The sequence below is a fragment of the Trichosurus vulpecula genome, chromosome 2 (genome assembly GCF_011100635.1).
Source record: "Trichosurus vulpecula isolate mTriVul1 chromosome 2, mTriVul1.pri, whole genome shotgun sequence".
NCBI classification, from domain to species: domain Eukaryota; kingdom Metazoa; phylum Chordata; class Mammalia; order Diprotodontia; family Phalangeridae; genus Trichosurus; species Trichosurus vulpecula.
Genome location: NC_050574.1, coordinates 245,133,242 through 245,154,677, shown reverse-complemented (window position 1 = coordinate 245,154,677; position 21,436 = coordinate 245,133,242). Strand labels below are relative to the sequence as shown.

Genomic DNA, 21,436 nt, shown 5'->3' with positions numbered 1-21,436 from the left:
ATTCTGCCTCTCCCTTTCTGCTTCTCCCAGTACAATCCTTTTTTTCACACACCTTCCTCTTTTTATCATCACATCATAGTCAACTTATATCCATATACTCTATCTATGTATATTCCTTCTAACTGCCCTAACAGAGATACAGTTCTTAAGAGTTATAAGTATCATCTTCTCATGTGGGAATATAAACAGTTCAACCTTATTGAATACCATATTTTTTTTTACTTTCCTGTTTACTTTTTTGTGTTTCTATTGAGTATTGTATTTGAAGATTGAATTTTCTTTTCAGCTCTGATCTTTTCATCAGGAAAGCTTGAAAGTCCCTTATTTTATTAAATACCCATCTTTTCCCCTGAAAGACTATGCCCAGTTTTGCTGGGTAATTGATTCTTGGTTATAATCCAAGTTCCTTTGCCTTCCAGAATATCATATTCCAGGCCTCCTGATCCTTCAATGTAGAAACTGCTAAGTCCTGTGTAATCCTGTGACTCCTTGATATTTGAATTATTTCTTTCTGGCTGCTTGCAGTATTTTCTCCTTGACCTGACAGTTCTGGAATTTGACTACAATATTCCTTGGAGTTTTCATTTCTATTTTACTCTCTGGTTCTAGGATATCAGAGCAATTTTCCTTGATAATTTCTTGAAAGATACGTCCAGGCTCTATTTTTTATCATGGCTTTGAAGGTAGTCCACTAATTCTTAAGTTATCTCTCCTGGATCTATTTTCCAGGTCTGTTTTTTCCAAAGAGGTATTTTACATTTCCTTCTATTTTTTCATTCTCTTGATTGTGTTTGACTGATTCTTGATATCTCATAGAGCCATTTGCCGAATCCTAATTTTTAAGGAATTATTTTCTTCGGTTAGCTTTTGTACCTCCTTTTCCATTTGGCCAATTCTACTTTTAAAGGAGTTGTTTTCTTCCATGGATTTTTTTTTTCTATTTGGCCAATTCCATTTTTTAAGGAGTTGTTTTCTTCAATTTTTGTGCTTCCTTTTCCAAGCTTTTGACTCTTTTTCATAAATCTCCTGTATAACTCTCATTTCTTTTCCCAGTTTTTCTTCTACCTCTCTTGTTTTTTAAAATCCTTTTTGAGCTCCTCCAAGGACTTTTGGGCATGAGACCAATTCGTATTCCCCTTTGAGGCTTTGCATGTAGGCATTTTGACATTGTGTCCTCTTCTGAGTTTGTGTTTTGATCTTCCCTATCTGTGGTAAGGGCTTTTTGTTGGCTCATTTTTAAAAGTTGAGCTCTGCTCCTGGGGTACAGGGGCCATTGTCCCAAGCTTCTTGCACTGGGAGCCAGGGGTCTGGTCACTGGCTTTCTGCACCAGGGCCTCTGGGGCTAATCACTTGCCCACTGCTCTAGAGTGGATCAGCCTAGTCACACCTGTTGTGCCCAGGGTTCTGGGGCTGGCAGTTTGCCTGCTGCACTGGCACTGGAGACTTCACATCTGGCCTGCTGTGCCATTGGCCTACTGAGCCCAGACCATGGGGCCTTGGTTGCTGATCTTTGCTGTGACCAAGAGCCTCCTGCTGGCTTGTCCAGGCACTGCCTGCACTGGGCTGTGTTCCCTTTTTACTTAAGTGAGCCAAACCTTTTTTGAACTCCTTCTAAGTTATCTTGGGCTGAAAAATTGTTTCACTCCATCTTTTTGTGGATTCTGTTGCTCCAGAATTCTTTTAGAGGCTTGATTTAGCATCGTTTCTGAGGGAAATTGTGGAGACCTCAGGCAATTCCTGGCTTCTCTCCATCATCTTAGCTCCACCTATGAGTGATCTTAAGGACTATCAAGAACTATGTGGTGGGGATAAGCAGGCTACCACATATTGCCAAATATAACTTGAGTGTAATGTGACATAAATGGTATCTAGGCATGCCACCTGGCATATGTAGGTGTTTAATAAAGAACTTTTTGATCATATGATAAGAAAAGGAAAGCAGGTTGATATGTAGAAAGAACAAAGACTATCAGATGGATAGTTTGAGTATTACAATATTGAATTAGTATCCTGAATCACGTAGTCTACCTGTTTCGCCAATTTCAGAATTTAATATCCTTCACTGAGGTTGGAGTGGGGAGGCTGCATCAGTATGGACACATACCGTTTGGAAGAAAAGGCAAGAAAGATAGTTCATGCCATGTTTAGAACTATCCTGGACTTGCTGAGAAAGGAATAGACTTCCTAAAAGTGTTCTGATGGGAGCCACCGAGTTAAGCTAGATATAGCTAATAAAAGCTAACCTTAATATAGTACTAACTCACCATGTGCTAGGTACTGTATTAAGCACTTTACAATTATTACCTCATTTGATCTTCATAACAATATTGAAAGGTATTTGTTATTATTAACCCAATTTTACAGATGAGAAACTGAGGCAAACAGAGGTTAAGACTTGCCTGGTGTCACAGACCTAGTAAGCGTCTGCTACAAGATTTAAACTGTCTTCCTGACTCCAGGCCTAGTGCTCAATCCAGTGCACCACCTAAATGGATAATAGGAAGAGATAAATTCATCATTTTCTCAGTGCAGAGCAGTGTCTTTTGCATCTTCCTACCAGTCTAGAGTTAAGATGGAGAAGTTCAGGAAAACTAGTATCCTGAATAGGTTTCTGATTGAGTACAAACTGTTCAACAAGTTCTCCTTATACGTTTGAAAGCAAAGGACAATATATAAAAGATGGAACTACTAGGAAATTAAAGGTTCTTATTCAAGTATTAGTATGTTTATTTATTTCTCTGAATGAGATTCATAAATCATTCATCTTACTTTGTTGTAGGTCATATATTTGGTTTTTAAGTACTTTTCCCCATTTCTTTAATGTATATGTGTATCACAACATATCATTGCAAATGTTACCCATTACTTAGCTGTAAACCATTTGAGGGCAGAGACCATGTTTTAGCTAAACTTTATCTCCTCTGAGATTCAGTTCAGTGCCACTTAGTAATCATGATTTTTTTGGATTGTTTTTGAAATTCCATTTATTTGGTTAAGAAAATACAGTTTTTCCTTTTCAAATCTTTTCTAAGACACTTAGGCAGTCACAAGAAAGGTCTTCTAAAGGAAGTAACAGCCATCGCTACTTGGATTGCCTATCAGCTATTTAATAACAAGTTTGCAGTTAGGTGATGTGGTGAATGGACTGACGGTCCTGGAATCAGGAAGATCTGCATTCAAATCTGGCTTTAGACATGGAGTAGTTGTGTGACCCTGGGCAAGTCACTTCACCTGTTTGCCTCAGTTTCCTCATCTGTAAAATGGGGATGATAGCACCTGCCTCCCAAGACTGTTGTGAGGACCAAATGAAATCATTGTAAAGCTAAGGGCCTGGAACAGTGCTATACAAATGTTTGGCTATTAGCTAACCAAATCATTTGACTGCAACCTAAGAAATTAGGGTTTGGGTTCCATTTCAACGAGTAGTTAGCTATGGAACCTTAGGAATATTATTTCATCTCTCTAGGCCTTCACTGAGATAAAATTAAGGATTCAAATAAAAAATCTGCAATCACTTTCATCTCTGAAGTTCTAGGAGTCTATGAAACAAAGTAAATGATGTTGTACTCAGAAGGAACAAAGACTGAACCCATGACCACCATCTGGTGGCAAAAATACATAAATGCAAACTTCCATTTTTGATGCGATTCTATGCTACTTAGAAATTACAAAATTTGGAGTTTCAAGGGGCTTTATAAGTTATCCACTTGAAGGCCTTTATTTTAAAGATAAGGAAACTGGCCAAAGTGGTCAAGTAATCTATTCAAATTTATTATTTACTAATGATCGAGTAGCAAAACTGAAATTTGAACCCTGGTCCTCTGACTCCAAATCTGGCACTCTTTCTACAGTATCCGAAGTATGCAAACATTACTTATTATAATTTGACACACTTGCTTAATCTAAATTTCAGTACTTATAAATGTCCCTGTTAATGAAGATATCTAGACAACATATAGACTTTCTATTCCTTCCTCTTCCCCTCCAAATGGAGTGGCTTTCCAGTATAGCATTTGTTTGCTATGCACATGGGATTAAGGAAAGTGATTGAATAAACTTATACAGATATTTTCCAGACTTCATTTTAGCCAAAACAGCCACATAAGAGCTGTGATAAATAAAATTTATACATAATCCACTGACAAATCCTAATGATAAAATGACCCATGACAATCAACAGAGGGGAAAAGATAGGTGATTTAATAGACTGGTTATCTCATTTATATTTGCACATCTTGAATATGTACAAAGTAATTATATTTTATAATCCATGTAACCTTTCTAAATTGCAAAGAAAGAAAATTGTATTTCTGCTACTTTAAGTTAGTCATTTCCTGATTTTTCTTTGTCCTTTTTCACCTCCCCACTATTGGTGAACCTAAGTTAAACGAATAGTTAATAGAAACAATTTTAACAAGTCAGCAAAAATCTTGGTTGGTTGCAGCTCCCAGGCTACTTTCAGGTTTAATATAGGTTTCATTAATGTTTTTGAGGGTTTTTTTTTTTTTTAGTCTTCATCTTCAAAGTGAGAGGATTGGAAAGGGAGAGGATTTAAATTCAATGAAGGGAGAAAGACGCAGGGAAGAGGAAGTACATTCCTTAGCAGTATGATTTCAGGTTGTTTTTCCTCCACTCTGGGAAATACTAAGCATATTCTTATATACAGTTGGTACATAGTTGTGTATTCTTTTTCTTTGTACAAAACATTGGAATATTCATTAAAAGGTCTACAGCTATTTCACGTATCCAGTAAAATATTATACTACGAATTTGTGATGAGAAAATCCATATTATGCATCCTGTCATTTTGTTTAGTATTTGAAACTATGTAGTAAATAGGAAATAAACATCAATAAGCAAATCAACCAATAAGTATTTATTAAGTGCCTCCTATGTGCCAGGCACTGTGCTAATAAGCACTGGGGATACAAAATGAGGCAAAGATAATCCCTGCCCTCAAGGAACTAAATGTGAAAAACTAGTTACAGAAAGAAGAAAGTGAGTTAATAAAATCAAATTTTCTATTACCTATATTTTAATTGGGCAATTAATTTTATATTATTGGTGTTGTTACCTAGGTGATATAGTGGATAGAGTGCTATACTTTGGAGTTAGAAGACCTAACTTCAAATCTGGCCATGTGACTCCAGATAAGTCATTTAACCTCTATTTGTCTCAGTTTCCTCATCTATAAAATGGAGATAATAGCACCTACCTCCCAGGGTTGTTGTGAGGATCAAATAAGATAACAATTATAAATGTGCCTGGCACATAGTAAGCACTGTGTTGTTGTTGTCATCATTATTATTAATTACCTGAGCTTGAATCATGTCTCAGACACTAGCTGTGTGACCCCTGATCAAGTTACCATCTCTTAGTTTCCTAATTTACAAAATAAGGATAGCAACATAAGCAAAATAAGGATGGAACCCAAACCCTAATTTCTTAGGTTGCAGTCAAATGATTTGGTTAGCTAATAGCCAAACATTTGTATAGCACTGTTCCAGGCCCTTAGCTTTACAATGATTTCATTTGGTCCTCACAACAGTCTTGGGAGGCAGGTGCTATCATCCCCATTTTACAGATGAGGAAACTGAGGCAAACAGGTGAAGTGACTTGCCCAGGGTCACACAACTACTCCATGTCTAAAATATAATATAAAATAATATAAATGTTACCTAAAGAAAGTTAAGGTTTACAAAGTAATTTGCATATACCATCTCAAGGTCTATTTTTGGATCTTTTACAGCTGAAGATCTTAAGACTTTTTTTCTGAAGCCTTCAGACAAGAGAGAAATATCTCAGAAGTCAATTTGAACTTAAATATTTTTTTTAATCTTTCATGTACAAGTCTTTACATATTTGAATTACAGTCAACAAAGTTCCTAATTTGCGGAAGAGCAAGGAAGTTGAACTTCATTACCTGAAAATCATGTTAGATTAACTGCCATTTTTCAAGAATTTCTAGGCCTTTCTACTTTTGTGCTTAGGGAAAGACAAATAATTGACCTTTAGTCTAAAGCTTCTACTTCTAGCTGAAATATCAAGAAAAGTTGCGATTTAAAGAGGTAGGAATAAAACTGTTAATGTGGCTGTTTTAATATTTTATTACCCCAATGTCTCTTGGAATCAATATCAAATTCCTACATTTTGATCCAACTTTATACATTCTCAAGAACTTTTGGAGACAACTGAACTGTCATTTAAACAGAAGACAATGAAAATGCCTTTTCCAATCACGGTTGAATAATTAAGATTTAATGGGCAGCTATGCAGTGCAGTGGTTAGAGTACCAGGCCCAGTCAGTAAGACTCCTTTTCCTGAGTTCAAATTTGGATTCAGAGACACTCACTAGCTGTGTGATCCTGGGCAAGTTACTCAACCCTGTTTGCCTCAGTTCCTCAATTGTACAAATGAGCTAGAAAAAGAAGTATCAAACAACTCCAGTATCTTTGCCAAGAAAATCCCAAATGGGGTGTGAAGAGTTAGACACAACTGAAACAATTAAACAAAAATTGAGGTTTACTATGCTTTGAGAAAATTGAATTAAATATATGCTAAAGAAAATGGTATTTTAAAATTGTACTATACCTCCTAAAGTTCACAACTTTTACAGAAGATTGCTAGCAGCACATCATCATAGCTTTAACAGTATAAATACACCAAAGTCTCACTAAAAAAAAAATCAAAGCCTTTGGTTTTGTATGTAGAGGTATTTTATTGCAAAATTCTCAGGACGAAAAATGAATTTTTACAATAGGATTTACCCATGAACACCATCATTAAACATCTTAAAATATATTGGGAAAAAATCAGAGTGCATTTCAACAAACAAACCTTATCACAGAGGGGAAAGAGGATCTCTGAGATAAAACTTAATTAAGAAACAGATATCACATTAGCCCATTGTGAATTGATATCAGTAATAGTTTTTCCAAATACAGCACTATAACTCAAAGACCTCTTATCATTGTATTTTACTTTTACTAGTATAAATTGATAGAGTTGTTTTTTTTAATTCCATTCTTTCTTGAATTATAAATATTTGATTGGTGGGTATATTTCAAAAATTCCAAAGAGTAAGTTGATATTTCTTTAGTCTTGTATTACTGAACAGCTACATGAAAAAAAAGTTTAACATTTATTGCACTAACATTGTAGATGCCAAAAAATTTCTTTCTATAAAATGAAGAGGTAAGTGTCTAGTTTAGCAAATAACAACCATTCTTATTCTTAAAGGTCAGTGTGATATTGCCTTTTCGACTCCTTATATATTTTGCTTAAAATCTAAGGATCAGTTATTTCCATGTATACTGACTTTATAAGAATATATTTTAAGATTAGATTGCATTTATTTTTATTTTTTTCTTCTCTCTCTTTATGGCCACAAGTTTACCATTTAGTGCATTACTGATGGCTCATTGTGTCAAAAGAACTTTTTTTTAAAGAAAAGATACAGTGAAAATATAAAGACTAGGAGCAGAAGTGGCATCATATGCCCTACCCAATCTTATTTTACAGTTACTATATTTATACTTTGCAAACACTTTGCAGAGCACTGTATCAATTTTGTCTAACTCAAATCACTGAGCTAGCAAATGAAAAATTTTATTTTCATGCCATACCCAATATGGGTCGTCAGAGTAAGTAACAAAGAAAATTGCTTTCTACAGTTTTTATGTATCAACTCAATTTGATACATTATTTTCTAAGTTGCCATAAAATGCTTTAAAACCACATAGAACTAATTATGCACTTCTTTAGCATAGGTAAAACTTCTACTGAAATTGAAGGAAGGCTTTTTCTCCCTCTGAAGTTAAAGGATCTTTAGTATGTCCCAGAACATGGATCTCTAGGCTCATGGCTCCTCTCTATTTTTCAGGATATAAGTTATTAAGCAGTACAGTATTTTTTTAATGCCTTAGGCTGGTTAGAAATAATACCTAAGTGCAGTCTAAAATCAACTTTCTGAATGGAACAAAGGCAAAGTTCTTTTGCCTGATAAAAACAGCAGAATCAGACTGTCAAGAACACAATCTTTTATTAGATTAAGGACTATTAAATTAATAACTTTGAAATTACCCAAGCCTTGTTAAATTGTTATATTGCACTTGAAAACATAAAGAAAAAGATTCAGTACCTAGCCCAAAAAAAATTCATTACCTAGCATGTACTCTTCACATTAGCAGTCTATAAAGGCTTATCCCAAACTACTGCACCAAATGAAAAGGTACACTACAAAATTATGAATGAGTCATAGGCTTCTTCATTCTAGTACACACTTTTCAATTCTGTTTCTTTTCCATGAGGAACTGTCTTTTACATGTACAAGATTACCACAGGTAACAAATTACCTTTAAACAAGGTGGCTTTATCGCTAATGATTGGTTACCAATGAGTATGAGGCCAGAAAGGGAAAAATAGCGATGTGATAACCCTTTTAGCATTAAGATTAGTACCTTCTGAAGAAAGACCAACCTACAGAAACCAATTTGATTTATGAAAACTAGCAAACACGGCACTTATCACAACCCGGTCATCAAAGTCCTTTTTTAAAGAAATGGATAAATTTTTCAAAAACGTTTCATAATTCTCTAAAATTATTCTGAAAGGCTAATTTTCTAATAGTTCATGCATTTTCTCTGAAAGTAAATGTTACCTTAATCAGTGTGATAAATAGTTTCAAAATAGAAGAATTGTGATTCTCTTTTAGAAAAATGGCTGTTAATGTTTTCATTTTTCTTACGTTTCAAAATTCCTTAGAACGATGTCACCAAAATTACACTCTTAATGACTTATAAAAGAAAAAATGGGAGGAAGGGACGAGCTAGTAAAACTATCAGAAAAGTTTCTTATAAAAAGCAATTTTTAAACATCTTTAATACTTGGCCTTTTAGGTCATACTAAATGTATCTTTGTTGCCAATTAAGATTTTCAAACTCATTATTATACTGTCTCCAAGAATCAAATTAAAAGGCATAGGTCTAAAGTTGTAAATACTATTAACAAAGTGGTACCTTTTTGGCAGCACAAATGTATATATTTTATAGGATTGTTATCTAAAAAGCCATATACATTCACATCATCACTCTAGAGTAAAAACCAATATTTAAATTATTTTTCAAATATTTGCTTCAGAAAGAGAAATCCATAAATTATACAATATTTTTATCAGGTTTGGCATTTCTCCATCTTTTTCATGAGTCATATTATTGCTTTAAGTTTTATTTCATTTTTTTCTCTACTACTATTTCCAGTGTTAATGGATCATCTAGTCTTTATATCTGCAATACTAGTTGCTTTAATTTCAGGCACAGGCCAAGAAAAGAAGAGATTATAACATGTCTAATTTGATCATTTCTGTGACTTTAAATGGACTGCTACATAAAAGATGCAGTAGTAGTAAATGGTATTAATTGTGAAAATGGCTAAAGTGATTGTTTGAGGGGTGTCAATAAAATTCAAAATGGCTACATGGTGACAAAGCCTTAGGATATTTATCACAAATAACTTCTTTATAAAATATCAAGTTCATTCGCAATATAAAATATTCAATGTATATGTAAGATCCCTTTTAAAATTGTTGGCAAAAAGCACTGCTCCAAAAATACATTTGATTTGAAATTCTTCTGCCAACCAATATGCTTATTAAAATTACATAAAGAACTTCTCTAAACAAATAATTTGTATAAGCTCACCTAAATGTACTTTGATTTTGTGAATATAACCCAACATTATTTCATATACATAGAATTATTAAAAAAAAAAGCAGAAATGATTTGCAGCTCCCTGTGAAACTTAAGGAAAAAAATCTGATTTAAGAAAGAGAAATATGTAACACTGCATAATGAAAACCAAACTTTACAAATGGTGTTCAACTTTCTTAATCCTAATTGCATCATCATAATGTCCTTACAGAGAGCAACAGCAAAGTCAAAGTCAACTGATATCATTATGCTCAAACCCTAAAACATGGTGAGCACATCAAAATATCACTCTTGAAGATTCACCACCACAGGGATTTGAAAATACTAGTTCCCTGCATGTGCAGCTATCAGTAAAATGCCTGGAAAATTACCCTTATTTATGTTTTCATATGGGGAATTTTTGAAATTGCCTTTACAAATTCTTATAGATTAGGAAAAACTAAAGGTTGCTTTATAACTAATCTTTACCCTAGGAAAACACTTTACATTAGTAACAACTTATTCAAATAATAAATCCACTGGTGAGCTGGGTTGGGGGGAGGAGGGTTAATTCTGACAAATAAACATTTCTGTTAAGGAGGGAAGAGCAAATTCAAAACAAAGTAAACTCATTTCCATTTACCTTGAGATTTTTTTCTGTGTCAGTTTCAAAATACAAAGAAAATGTATTTTAAGATAAACAATCTCAAATTACAAAACTGACTGAATCCAAATCGTGAACTAATAACTATAACAACAATGGCAATCTTTTCATTCATGTTATTTTCACTTATAATAGCCTGTGATTACTTCCTAAAAGTTGATCAAAATTAGCTACCCATAAATATTCGATTGATCAGGAGTACATCCAAATTATTTAACTATAAAAATGGGAATAAAGGTAATTTTGGAATGATTTGAGTCCCTGTATGGCTTTCAGGAAGGTGATTTAATGTAATTATTAAAATTCAATTACTATAAAAAAGTTTATAATTAGACATTTAATGTTTTGTACTAGTACAGGTTGACTGACTTAAATCTTTGTCCTTGAGACAAGCAATTTTTTAAAAATTAAAATGCAATAAAAACAGAAGTCTCAAACATTTTTAGTGATTCTGACTGCTACATTTATAGCTAGTTTATTTATGGTCTCTAGAAAGATGACTGATGGAGTCACATAGACAGTGAAATACTAAAAGGAATTCAAATAATCTTGTAAGCCAAAATTCACTAAGTTGTGTCTATACGCATCCATTTGTAGCTTGAAAATCACCTGTAGTGTAATGCTTATTAACAGTATGAATCTGTACCAAGGAACAGGACGATAAGGCCCAAATAAAGTCTTGTCTTAAAGAGAAAAACAAAACACAAAACCATTGTTAGAAATAGTAACTACAAAAGCTGCTGGTTTTACGATTTTCATTAAATCCAAGCGGCAATTCAAGGAATATCAGTCCGATGTGCATCAAACAGGGCACAGTCTCTTGAAATCTGATTATCAAAATCACTAAACAATACTTATGATTTCCACACATGTCAGTGCATGTGCATTACTAGTTGAATTAGGAACATGGTTAATACAAGAGATGGCTGACACATTGTCTCATTTTGTTGTTTAGGGCTACTTGTCTATGCCAAAGGGTGTGATCAGCAGTGCAGTCATGGAGTGTTTATTCCTCTCGAGAGAAACTGAAATCCATAATGAAGTTGGCAATTCTAAAGTTTAAGTATGTTGCATAAATTAAAAGTTGTTAAGCATCCGAAGTCCCTTCACCATTTTCATGAGGTTGAAGCTGTTCTCTTTCCTGTTCTTCCTGAGGTGGCCTGACTCGTTTAAAAAAACCCATCTATAATTTAAAGAAAAATCAAGATCACTGCCAAGATTGAGAAAATCACTATTTTTAAAAATGGAGATATAGTTTATTTGATTGTTTGAAGAGTACTCTATTTATTGAATTCTTGCCCTCTTCATTCACATCTCCTGGATTCAAGTCCCAGATAAAATTCTACTTTCTTAAAAACGCTTCCAGAAGAAGCATTTCATGATCTCCCTTAATGCTAATACTTTCCCTCTCATTATATCAAATTTCTCCCCATCATTAGACTTGGAGTTTTCTGAAAGAATTTTTTTTATGCCCAGCAATTAGCACCCAAGTGCCTCGCATATAGTAAGCACTTCAAAATGCTTGTTGACTGATTTACTGGAATTTAAACTACATGATTTTTATAAAAGTTTTATAAACTTTTCCCCTCCCATCCATGCCCCCTCCACAATACCTATTACTTACCCTGTACATTACAAAGACCAGAACAGCCAATAATAATAATCCTGCGAGAACTGCTAAAATGATCACCCACAAAGGCACTGGCATGGGTGATGGCTGAATACCCCAGGTAATATTAGTGGTAACCTATTGGGAAAAATGCAACAAATATTAGAAAATAATGGCATAAGATTTGCTTCAGGCTTTTCAATCAATGAAGGGTGTTGTGGTGGAAAGACCTCTGGGCATGGAATCCTGGGAGAAGGGTTTAAAACCTAAACAGGTACTTTCTTGGTCTTTAACCACATTGATCTCTCTGAATTTGTTTTCCCATTTATAAAATAGATGTAGTAGATGTGAGTAGAGCACTGGCCCTGGAGTCAGAGGGACCTGGGTTCAAATACACCCTCAGACAGTTGACACACTTACTAGCTGTGTGACCTTGGAAAAGTCACTTAACCCCAATTGCCCTGCCTTCCCTGCCCTAAAAAGAAGGGGCAAAAAAAGATAATAATACTTGCATTACCTACTTCACAGATTTGAAGTGGGAAGGACACTTTATAAAGTATAAATTTGAATTGTTAACATTAAAAATATATGTAATGATTTCCTCTTTCTACAACAGAGACTAGTAGGTTTGGAAAGAATTACACCACGCTTAGTGATATAATAGATTGTGGTAGTAAGCAGCAGTTTCACTGCAGAGCCATATGTACCCACACAATCCCAAACATTAGATTTTAATCATCTTGGAAAGAGGTACCAGGCGCTTATGAAACTTAGGTCTTATGTTGCTGTATTGCTCTTTAAAATGTTAGCTGGAAACTTAAAATGTCAAAGTATTTGCTACATAGTTGCCTGCTACTGTTAGAGCAGTTGATTTCTAGTCCACACAATAATTTTATTCACAAAATTATAAGCTACAGTAAGACATTACTCTGAAGTAGGATAGTGAAGTAAAGAGTCAAGTTTTATTACTTGGAGGTTGGAAAGAAGAACAGAAATCATTCTCAGCAACCTATAAAAGCACTCAGACATATTATTTGAAATGGTAAAGATAATTTCTTATTTTAAACAGTTCTTCTGCCACCTAGATTGTATACATTGACTTCATGTCCCCAGATAAGTTACTTACTAATGTAGAGTTATGGATGTCATCAATAGGGAGATTCTTGTAGGGAAATTCTATGACATTGAATGAAGCTGATGACTTCAGGGAGTATGAATGATTCTGATTTTCCTTCTGTGGGGAAAATAATATTGAGATAATATCTCGGATGTCAAACAACTTTTGTTTGGGAAAATTTGTAGGGTCAACATGAAGACATTCTCTCTACTCACATTCATGAATGTCTCAGTCCATAGAAGAGACTTTACATACAGGATCACACTCTTTCCCCTGTCAAGACGACCAACCTGGCAGACAATCTTCAAGCACTCCGCAGTCCCACATCCCTGCCAAAAACAAAGTTGTTGAGCTTTCAAGGAAATGTCACCTGAGTATCATACAAAAAACAACTCTTTAAAATTCTGAAAATCAAACATTAAAATTCATATCATTCTTTCTACATGTAGGACAAATCCTATTATAATGAACTAGAAAAAATAATTCATATAGATTTTATATATATGTATATGTGCACATATACATATATATAAAATATACACACACGTGCTTGTGTATGTGTAAGAGATAGTGGAGTATTGCTTAAAATTCATATCATTCTTTCTACATGTAGGACAAATCCTATTATAATGAACTAGAAAAAATAATTCATATAGATTTTATATATATGTATATGTGCACATATACATATATATAAAATATACACACACGTGCTTGTGTATGTGTAAGAGATAGTGGAATATTGCTTAAAATTCATATCATTCTTTCTACATGTAGGACAAATCCTATTATAATGAACTAGAAAAAATAATTAATATAGATTTTATATATATGTATATGTGCACATATACATATATATAAAATATACACACACGTGCTTGTGTATGTGTAAGAGATAGTGGAGTATTGCTTAAAATTCATATCATTCTTTCTACATGTAGGACAAATCCTATTATAATGAACTAGAAAAATAATTAATATAGATTTTATATATATGTATATGTGCACATATACATATATATAAAATATACACACACGTGCTTGTGTATGTGTAAGAGATAGTGGAATATTGCTTAAAATTCATATCATTCTTTCTACATGTAGGACAAATCCTATTATAATGAACTAGAAAAAAAAATTCATATAGATTTTATATATATGTATATGTGCACATATACATATATATAAAATATACACACATGTGCTTGTGTATGTGTAAGAGATAGTGGAATATTGCTTAAAACAGGTGAGCTACTGAACGGGAGACAAACTCTTTGCTAACAGATTTCTCTAATGATAAAATTTGTTGTAAAAAAGAAAAACTTCTCCCTGCAATACCAAATATACATTATGCCCACTTAAATATACCATACATAGGCTGTATCTTGAAATACTTCAGAAAGGCACTCAACAATCTCTTGTGAAATATTTGAGAACAAGATAGAGAAATGGGTAGTGGCCAATAGTATAGTTAGATGGATTCAACCCTCCCCTTACCCACACACAATATTTTCATCATCCTTTTTATTTGCTGTCTTTCCCCATTGGAACGAAAGCTTCTCAAGTTCAGGTACTGTATCTTTGTTGCAACAATCTGCTAGTGGCTGCTGAAGGGGTATAAGACCCACCAACAACCAGCACACAGAAAGCTGCCAACACAGGTTCTTTTGATCTGCTTTACTAAGAAAAACAACAGCTAAGCGGTTAACAATCTTACTTTAATCCAGCATACAAATATCATTCACTTAGTTCAGGGGAAAAAGCCAGCACCTTGAACTTCAGAGCAAATACAAATTACAAATATCAACAGACAGACCTTGTCTGATTCAAATCTCGATTCGTAGTAACCAGAGATTAACAAAGTCCGAACATCCGGGTTTACAAGCTAGAGGGCTCTTAACTACAGCTGCCCAGAGTCTCCACATCAGCACTCCACCAAGAGTGAAAGCCCTTCGCAAATAGCTCTGTTCTCTCTTTTTATACACTCTTTAGCCATCATCAAATGTCATCTGAGCGACCAGAACTCAGGCTCCTACTATTGGCTCTGGTCTTAGCAACTCCCCTTAGGACCCTGAGGGCTTCACACCCACATAGGCTTAGCACCTAGTAGATAGGGGTTTGGGCCTGGGGTTTAGCACCTGATAAGACTCAATCAAAAACACCCAACTTAATTGATATTACAATCTTTGTTTTTCTTTCTATCCCCAATGCTTAGCACAGTGTCTAGCACATGTATAAACTGCTTAATATTTATTGACTGGTGTTTTTCAACGATTTAAAGAGAGATGTCAACCTGGGGGGAGATGTTTACCAGAATATCACAGTTTCTGTACATGACTTCATCTTATTCATATTTTTATCAATGGCTTGGATAAAAACCTGTCATCTTTATTCAAATATATGGTTGGACATGTAACTGGGGAAAAATAAAATACTAAGTAATACAAAAAACCCCAAAATTAAACAACTTAAAAAAAGACAAAAAAAAGCAGCAACCAGAAATAGCTTGGTAAATAAAAAAGTGATTTAACTACCATCGGTTTTGCTGAGCAGTTCTCAGAAAACTATTTTGCAGTGAGATCGATATGTTATTCGTTGACAAACTTCAATTGTGTGAAAACAAAATGTATGTATACAAATCCAAAACAATATATAAATTTTGAAAAATGTAAAAAAAAAAAACCCACAAATTTATGGCTGGAGTAAAGCATGGACAAATGGTGACTATATTGAGTGACAAAATTTTAGTAGTTTACAATTATCATTAAACACAAACATTTTGAATTTAAATTTAAAAATCTCTTTATGTGCCAGTTTTATTCTAAGTGGCATAGTAGGTAGACTGCTGGACCTGGAGCCAGAAAGAAGTAGTCAAATCCTGCCTCAGACACGTACTAGCTATGTGTCCCATGGCAAGTGATTTAAACTAAAATTTAAATTGGATAAGGAGATGATTACACTTTTCCAGGCCTCTCTCTTCCCCTTACGTCTTCTGTTTACTTCCCCTAAACAGAAAATCTTATCAGCAGGTTACTGTCCTCTTCCCCTCTCCCCACTAATTAATGCAAAATTGACTGTTGATACCACCTCCCTCAGCCTCCTCTTCCCCCTTGCTCTGAATAGAGGGCTGGAGGGTAGAACTCCAAACTTCTCCCAATGCCTTTTTTAGACAGGCAGAAACTAGACTCACTCTGTTCTTCATCTGCTGCCCCGCCTGGTTTCAACTGCATGTAGCAAGATGCACCAGGTACCCCCTGACCCACTCCCCTGTGCTTTCCTGACTGCTTTTGTGTGTTGTCTACCCACATCCCCTTAGACTGTAAGCTCCTTGAGGGCAGGGGCGAGCACCTGTTGTATACTTAATACTACAAAGATTGGGATTAGACCCGTGATTTTTTTTTTTTTTGGTACAGGGAATTGCCAGGAGAAATACCTTCTACCAATGTAGGCCAGTACCTTTTCTGCAACCAAAAGACTTAGTGAGCTGCCTAGAGAACTAAGAGGTTATGTGACAAGCAGAGTCACACAGAAAGCTTGTGTCAGAGGCAGATTTGAATCCAAGTCTTTGTGCCTTTGAGCCCCACACCCCACCTTCCCCTACTCCCTAATGACTTTCAATTTGACACTAGAATAGGCACAAAAATAAAAGGCGGAGTCTCTAACATTAAGTAGCTTATTATTAAGGTATTTAATAAAAATTGTTAAATGGAGGCTATCTCAAAATGTAAAGAGAATGCCAGAAGCAGGAAAACAGCCTTCTCCTCTCGTAAGGAGCTTAGATAAAGATTATCCAGGGACTAAAATCACAGTAAGGGTGAGCCACTGGACACTAATACAAAAGCTGGTACAGAATACAGATACTATAGACAATAGAGTGGAAAGGGGACAGATACCATTATGTGTCTAGATATTTTTCAATAAAAATGTACTTAATATTTGAATGCCAGGGAGATTAATGGGACAGGAAAAATGGGAGCATGGTCACAGTGACATTAATACAGCACTTAAGAGTTGTAATGGGTATGATTCAGAGATGTGTCATGACATCCTATTTACATCAAGGCTTTATTTAATGAGGAGAAGATGTTGAATAGAGTGAGACCTGAGCAAAATTGCTATAGTAGGCCACATTTATTCTCTGTCTCCTTTTCTGTGCTCTCTCCTATCTTATTTGCCCCCACCACCTACTACCCTCCTGTTACTGTCTGACTTTTTTCAATAAGTCTCCCACTGAAATATGCTACTCAGGTCTTAAAGAAAAGGGTGTAGCTAAGAAGGTGGCTAAGAAGGGCTGTAAGAAAAGGAAGAGAAATGTGGAATATGTATTACAGTATTCTGGAAACATTATTTCATCAGAATATGTTCACAGTTGACTTATTTGATTGACTCTTTGAAAAGCATAAAGACCTAATAGCATTTGTGAGAACCTTGAGGGCAGGACAGCACTTAAAACAATGCCTTGCACATAGTAGATGCTTAATAAATGTTCATGACTGAATATTATATTTAAACATTTGATCACAACTGCTGTTATTTAAATACCTGTCTTCTTTGGGATTATGCCTATAATTTTGTATTTTTGAAAGTAAAAGGGAGTCAGCAAAGTTCCAAAAGTACTTACCAAAGTGTGTACGTCCCCTTCATTGGGAGGTAAATCCCGCCTAGTAATGTGATGACTCCGGTCACCTTGTCCTATGTTTGTTTCATTTTTTTCATCTACGTGAGGCATTGAAATCTAGGATTGTATTAATAACTGTGATGAGAAATTGTAGTAATTGATGATATTTTATATTGCATTTAAATTTTGACACAGTAAATAGTTACTACCTGAGCAACACTAGGCAAGAAACAGGCTCTCTGGGCTTTGGTTTATTCATCTCTAAGTTGAGAGAGTTGCTCTAGATAACCTCTAACGTCCCTTCAGATCTAAATAAAACTATGATCCTATAATCCTATAAAGGATCTCAGAAAGGATTAAAAATTCGTGGACAAAAACTAGCATCATGTCATATTGTGATAAGAGAATTCACTACTAGATATATGGCAAAATTCAGGAAAGAAAATAAAGAATATGGGATGCACTATGCCTATAAAGACGTGGTGTAAGGTATAAGGACTCTGCCACTACTGGTGGCACATGTCTGAAATCTCTGCTATCAAAAATCTGAGAGTAGTATATCATTTGAGCTAGGAAGTTCAGAGCTTCAATAGGGCTCAAACTTATTATACTAAGTCTGGCATCAATATGGTGAACCTCAGGTAGCAGGGGGGACACCAAACTACCTAGAGAAGGCCAAATTGGCAAAGATCAGAAATGGAGCAGGTCAAAGATCCAAGGCTGCTGATTAGTATTGCAATCAGGAGTGCTGTTGTATTTTAAGCCTAGGTGAGACTGGGAGACCTAGGTTCTAATAATGATGATGATGATGGTGATGATGATGATGACTAACATGTGCACAGAAGAGAAATGGATCATTCATCGAATCTTTCTTTCCACTACTGTTAGAAAAAATATAATCTTCTGGAATACCTGATAAAAGTCCAGAACTTTCACAGTGCAACTTATATCATATTTGGACTCACTTTAAGAGCCCTTTGTTTCCCTCTCCCTGTCATTCTGCTTTTCAGGATACCCTATAATGACTTGCCATTAGTTTTAATCAAAACAAAATTCTTCTAAGTCACCAAAATTCAACATTGCCAGGAGCTCATTTCTATATTTCATCCAAAAGACACAACATCCCTGACATCATATTGAGGCCTTGGATTAGTCCTAGTGTATGTGGTGGGAAACAAGCCACAGACTGAGTCACTGACACATACTTCCTGAGGCGCCCTAGACAATCTGAAAAAGTATGGCTCCCTAGGGCTTCTTTAAGTCCAACTTTACTCAATTTATGAGAACAAACAACCCACCCAGAATGTATCAAAGGCAAACAAAACTATTTTTACTGAGTTAATTGGTACATTAAAATACGTCATTTTACATGCATTTGTTTTATGTAGTTATAAAGAGATATAGAAAAATTCCACTCTAATCAAGAAAAGTGTTTGAACAATATTACCTTAATTTTCAATGGGTTAATCTCCATATCTGAAGTACAGTTCATTGGTCCATCAACTTCAAAATGAAGGATATATAGCAAAGTGTTGTTGTTATACTTGTAAGGCCACTGAAGATTTAGCATCGCTTTGCTGAATGAACTTGGGCCATTGTTCCTCAGCTAATGAAGAAAGACCAGTTAAATGCTACCATTAAAGATCTCCCCTCCCATCCACCTTGGGATTAGTATTTAAGGAATAATTTGAACACTACTAATAAGAATGAAAAGTAGAATTTTCTTGATGGCTTTAAAATTATAATATTAATATAATCATACAAATAGATGACTAATGACATCATTTAAAAATTCAACATTTTATCTGTGGAAACTTTTAAGAAGCTTTTTGTTTTTGTTGTTTTGGGGAGGGAGAGTTTGGACCTCGAATTTCATTGATATAGGGATCACCTGTGGAGGTAATGCCCCTTATTAATACAGATCAGCAACTGTTCTGCATGATCTTAAGAGTGTCTGGAACACTTGCCTGGGGCCAAGGAGCCAGCATGAGTTAGAAGAGAGACTGAAACCCAGGTCTTCCTGATTCCAAGCCTAGCTCTATACTATACCATGATGTTTATCTGACTGGAGTAAAACAAGTTGGTTTAAGAGAATCTTTTAGAAACCATTTTTAAAATCATACATAACTATTTCAACTAATAGAAAATGAAATGATTAGTAAAAAAGAAAATCAAAGGATTCTGTGATGATTAAGTTTTAAAGCGAAGGTGACAAATACGTGAAACTGAAAAGTAGTGAAAAGATTATTTTTTTCTTTCCCTACTGGCTAATGGTAATATTAACAACTAATAGTGATGACATTTTAGGGTGCACATATAACTGCAAACCTCATAGATGTGTTGCACAACAGGCCCAACATCCTCTTCAGTCTGTGGATTCTCCTTATGCTCCCAGTTTGGAATAGGAAGGAAGACATGATCAGGGCTTGAGACTCTAAGCAATAACCAAAGAAAACTCAAACTTACTTTGATTATGAGAATCACACCATCAGTTTCTTTTTATAACTATCCTAACATTTTCAAAGAATAGAAAGGCCTTTCTCAATCCTTTCCTCCCCTACCTCTACTGCATGCACCTTTGCTCTGCAATTGCCTTCCACGTACACTATATAGTTTTTATACACAGTTGTTTGCACACTATCTGCCTCAATTGACTATGAGCTCCCTGAGGGCAAAGGGTAGTTTATGCTTTTCTTTGTGTCCTCAGCAACTATGTGCTTCACATACAGTGTTCAATAAGTGTTTATTGGCAGACAGAATGAATAAAATGAAAAAAATCATACAAAAATGTATGAATGGAAAAATGTGAAATTACCCTCTATTAATCTTTTAAGTTAAAATATGAATTGATAAATAATTTTAATAGAATAAAGACATGTATGTCATACCTGCTATCATGCTAGTGTCTGCCACTTTCCAAAACAGTGAATAAGTAGATACTTTCAGCATTGAAGCACATTCTAAAATTAACATATGCCATCTTAGACTAGATTCTTTCTAAAAGGTGAGGACTTCAGTAAAGGAGACATTAGAAAATCATCCCATAGAACACGGTTAACATCTAATGTGAAAGCAATTACAGGGATTAGATTTTTTTAGTTACTGACCCTCTTATCTCAACAGCAGCAGAAATGGCAAGGTCAACTTGGTAAGATACCATTGGACTCACTTTGTCATACAGATTAGAGCTAAAAAGGAAAAAAAGAAAAAAAAAACAGGCACCGAAATGAGCACACTTGTAATCATAAATTCTCAGTGACATGAAGTATTCTGAGATCACTCGTTAAAAATGAACACATTTCAAACAGAGCCAAGAAAAATGTAAAAAGCACCAATGATTTCTAAAAATATATTAATATGAATGAATTCTGATATTTTTCAAAGATTAAAAATGACTTGTCCTTCTAGACTTTTCCTTAAAAACTATAGATAAGTAAATGCATATCTATTAATGAAATTAATGTCTATTAATTTAATTAGACAAATTCAAAATTTTTATTAACTGCCCACCATGAATGAGATGATGTGCTAGATGCATGTTAACGTGTATGTTTATTGAAATAAATACCAAATTTAGTCCCACAGAAAATGTATTCCCATAAGTTACATGTTACTTTCAAGAATGCTAAAACCAAAATAATATAATGCCTATCTACATTATCATTTTGTACAAAACTAAACATGCCAAATTTAGTGATTTTAATCATGTTTTCTGTGAAATAATTAGGTAAATAGAAACTTA

At 34.6% G+C, this 21,436-nt stretch overlaps 1 protein-coding gene across 1 annotated transcript in view; it reads right to left on the bottom strand.

Annotated features, from left to right (window-relative positions):
- Positions 1–6,698: 6,698 nt before the first annotated feature.
- Positions 6,699–21,436, bottom strand: part of ITGAV (integrin subunit alpha V) — a 113,582-nt gene continuing 98,844 nt past the window's right edge. Inside the window, exons 23-30 of the mRNA XM_036743427.1 lie at positions 20,802–20,882; positions 20,023–20,128; positions 19,142–19,300; positions 17,698–17,811; positions 13,292–13,405; positions 13,086–13,193; positions 11,975–12,097; positions 6,699–11,533 (exon numbers count right to left, since the gene is read on the bottom strand). Coding sequence (XP_036599322.1) covers positions 11,438–11,533; positions 11,975–12,097; positions 13,086–13,193; positions 13,292–13,405; positions 17,698–17,811; positions 19,142–19,300; positions 20,023–20,128; positions 20,802–20,882 — 901 coding nt within the window. The 3' untranslated portion in view covers positions 6,699–11,437. The remainder of the gene's footprint in view (positions 11,534–11,974; positions 12,098–13,085; positions 13,194–13,291; positions 13,406–17,697; positions 17,812–19,141; positions 19,301–20,022; positions 20,129–20,801; positions 20,883–21,436) is intronic.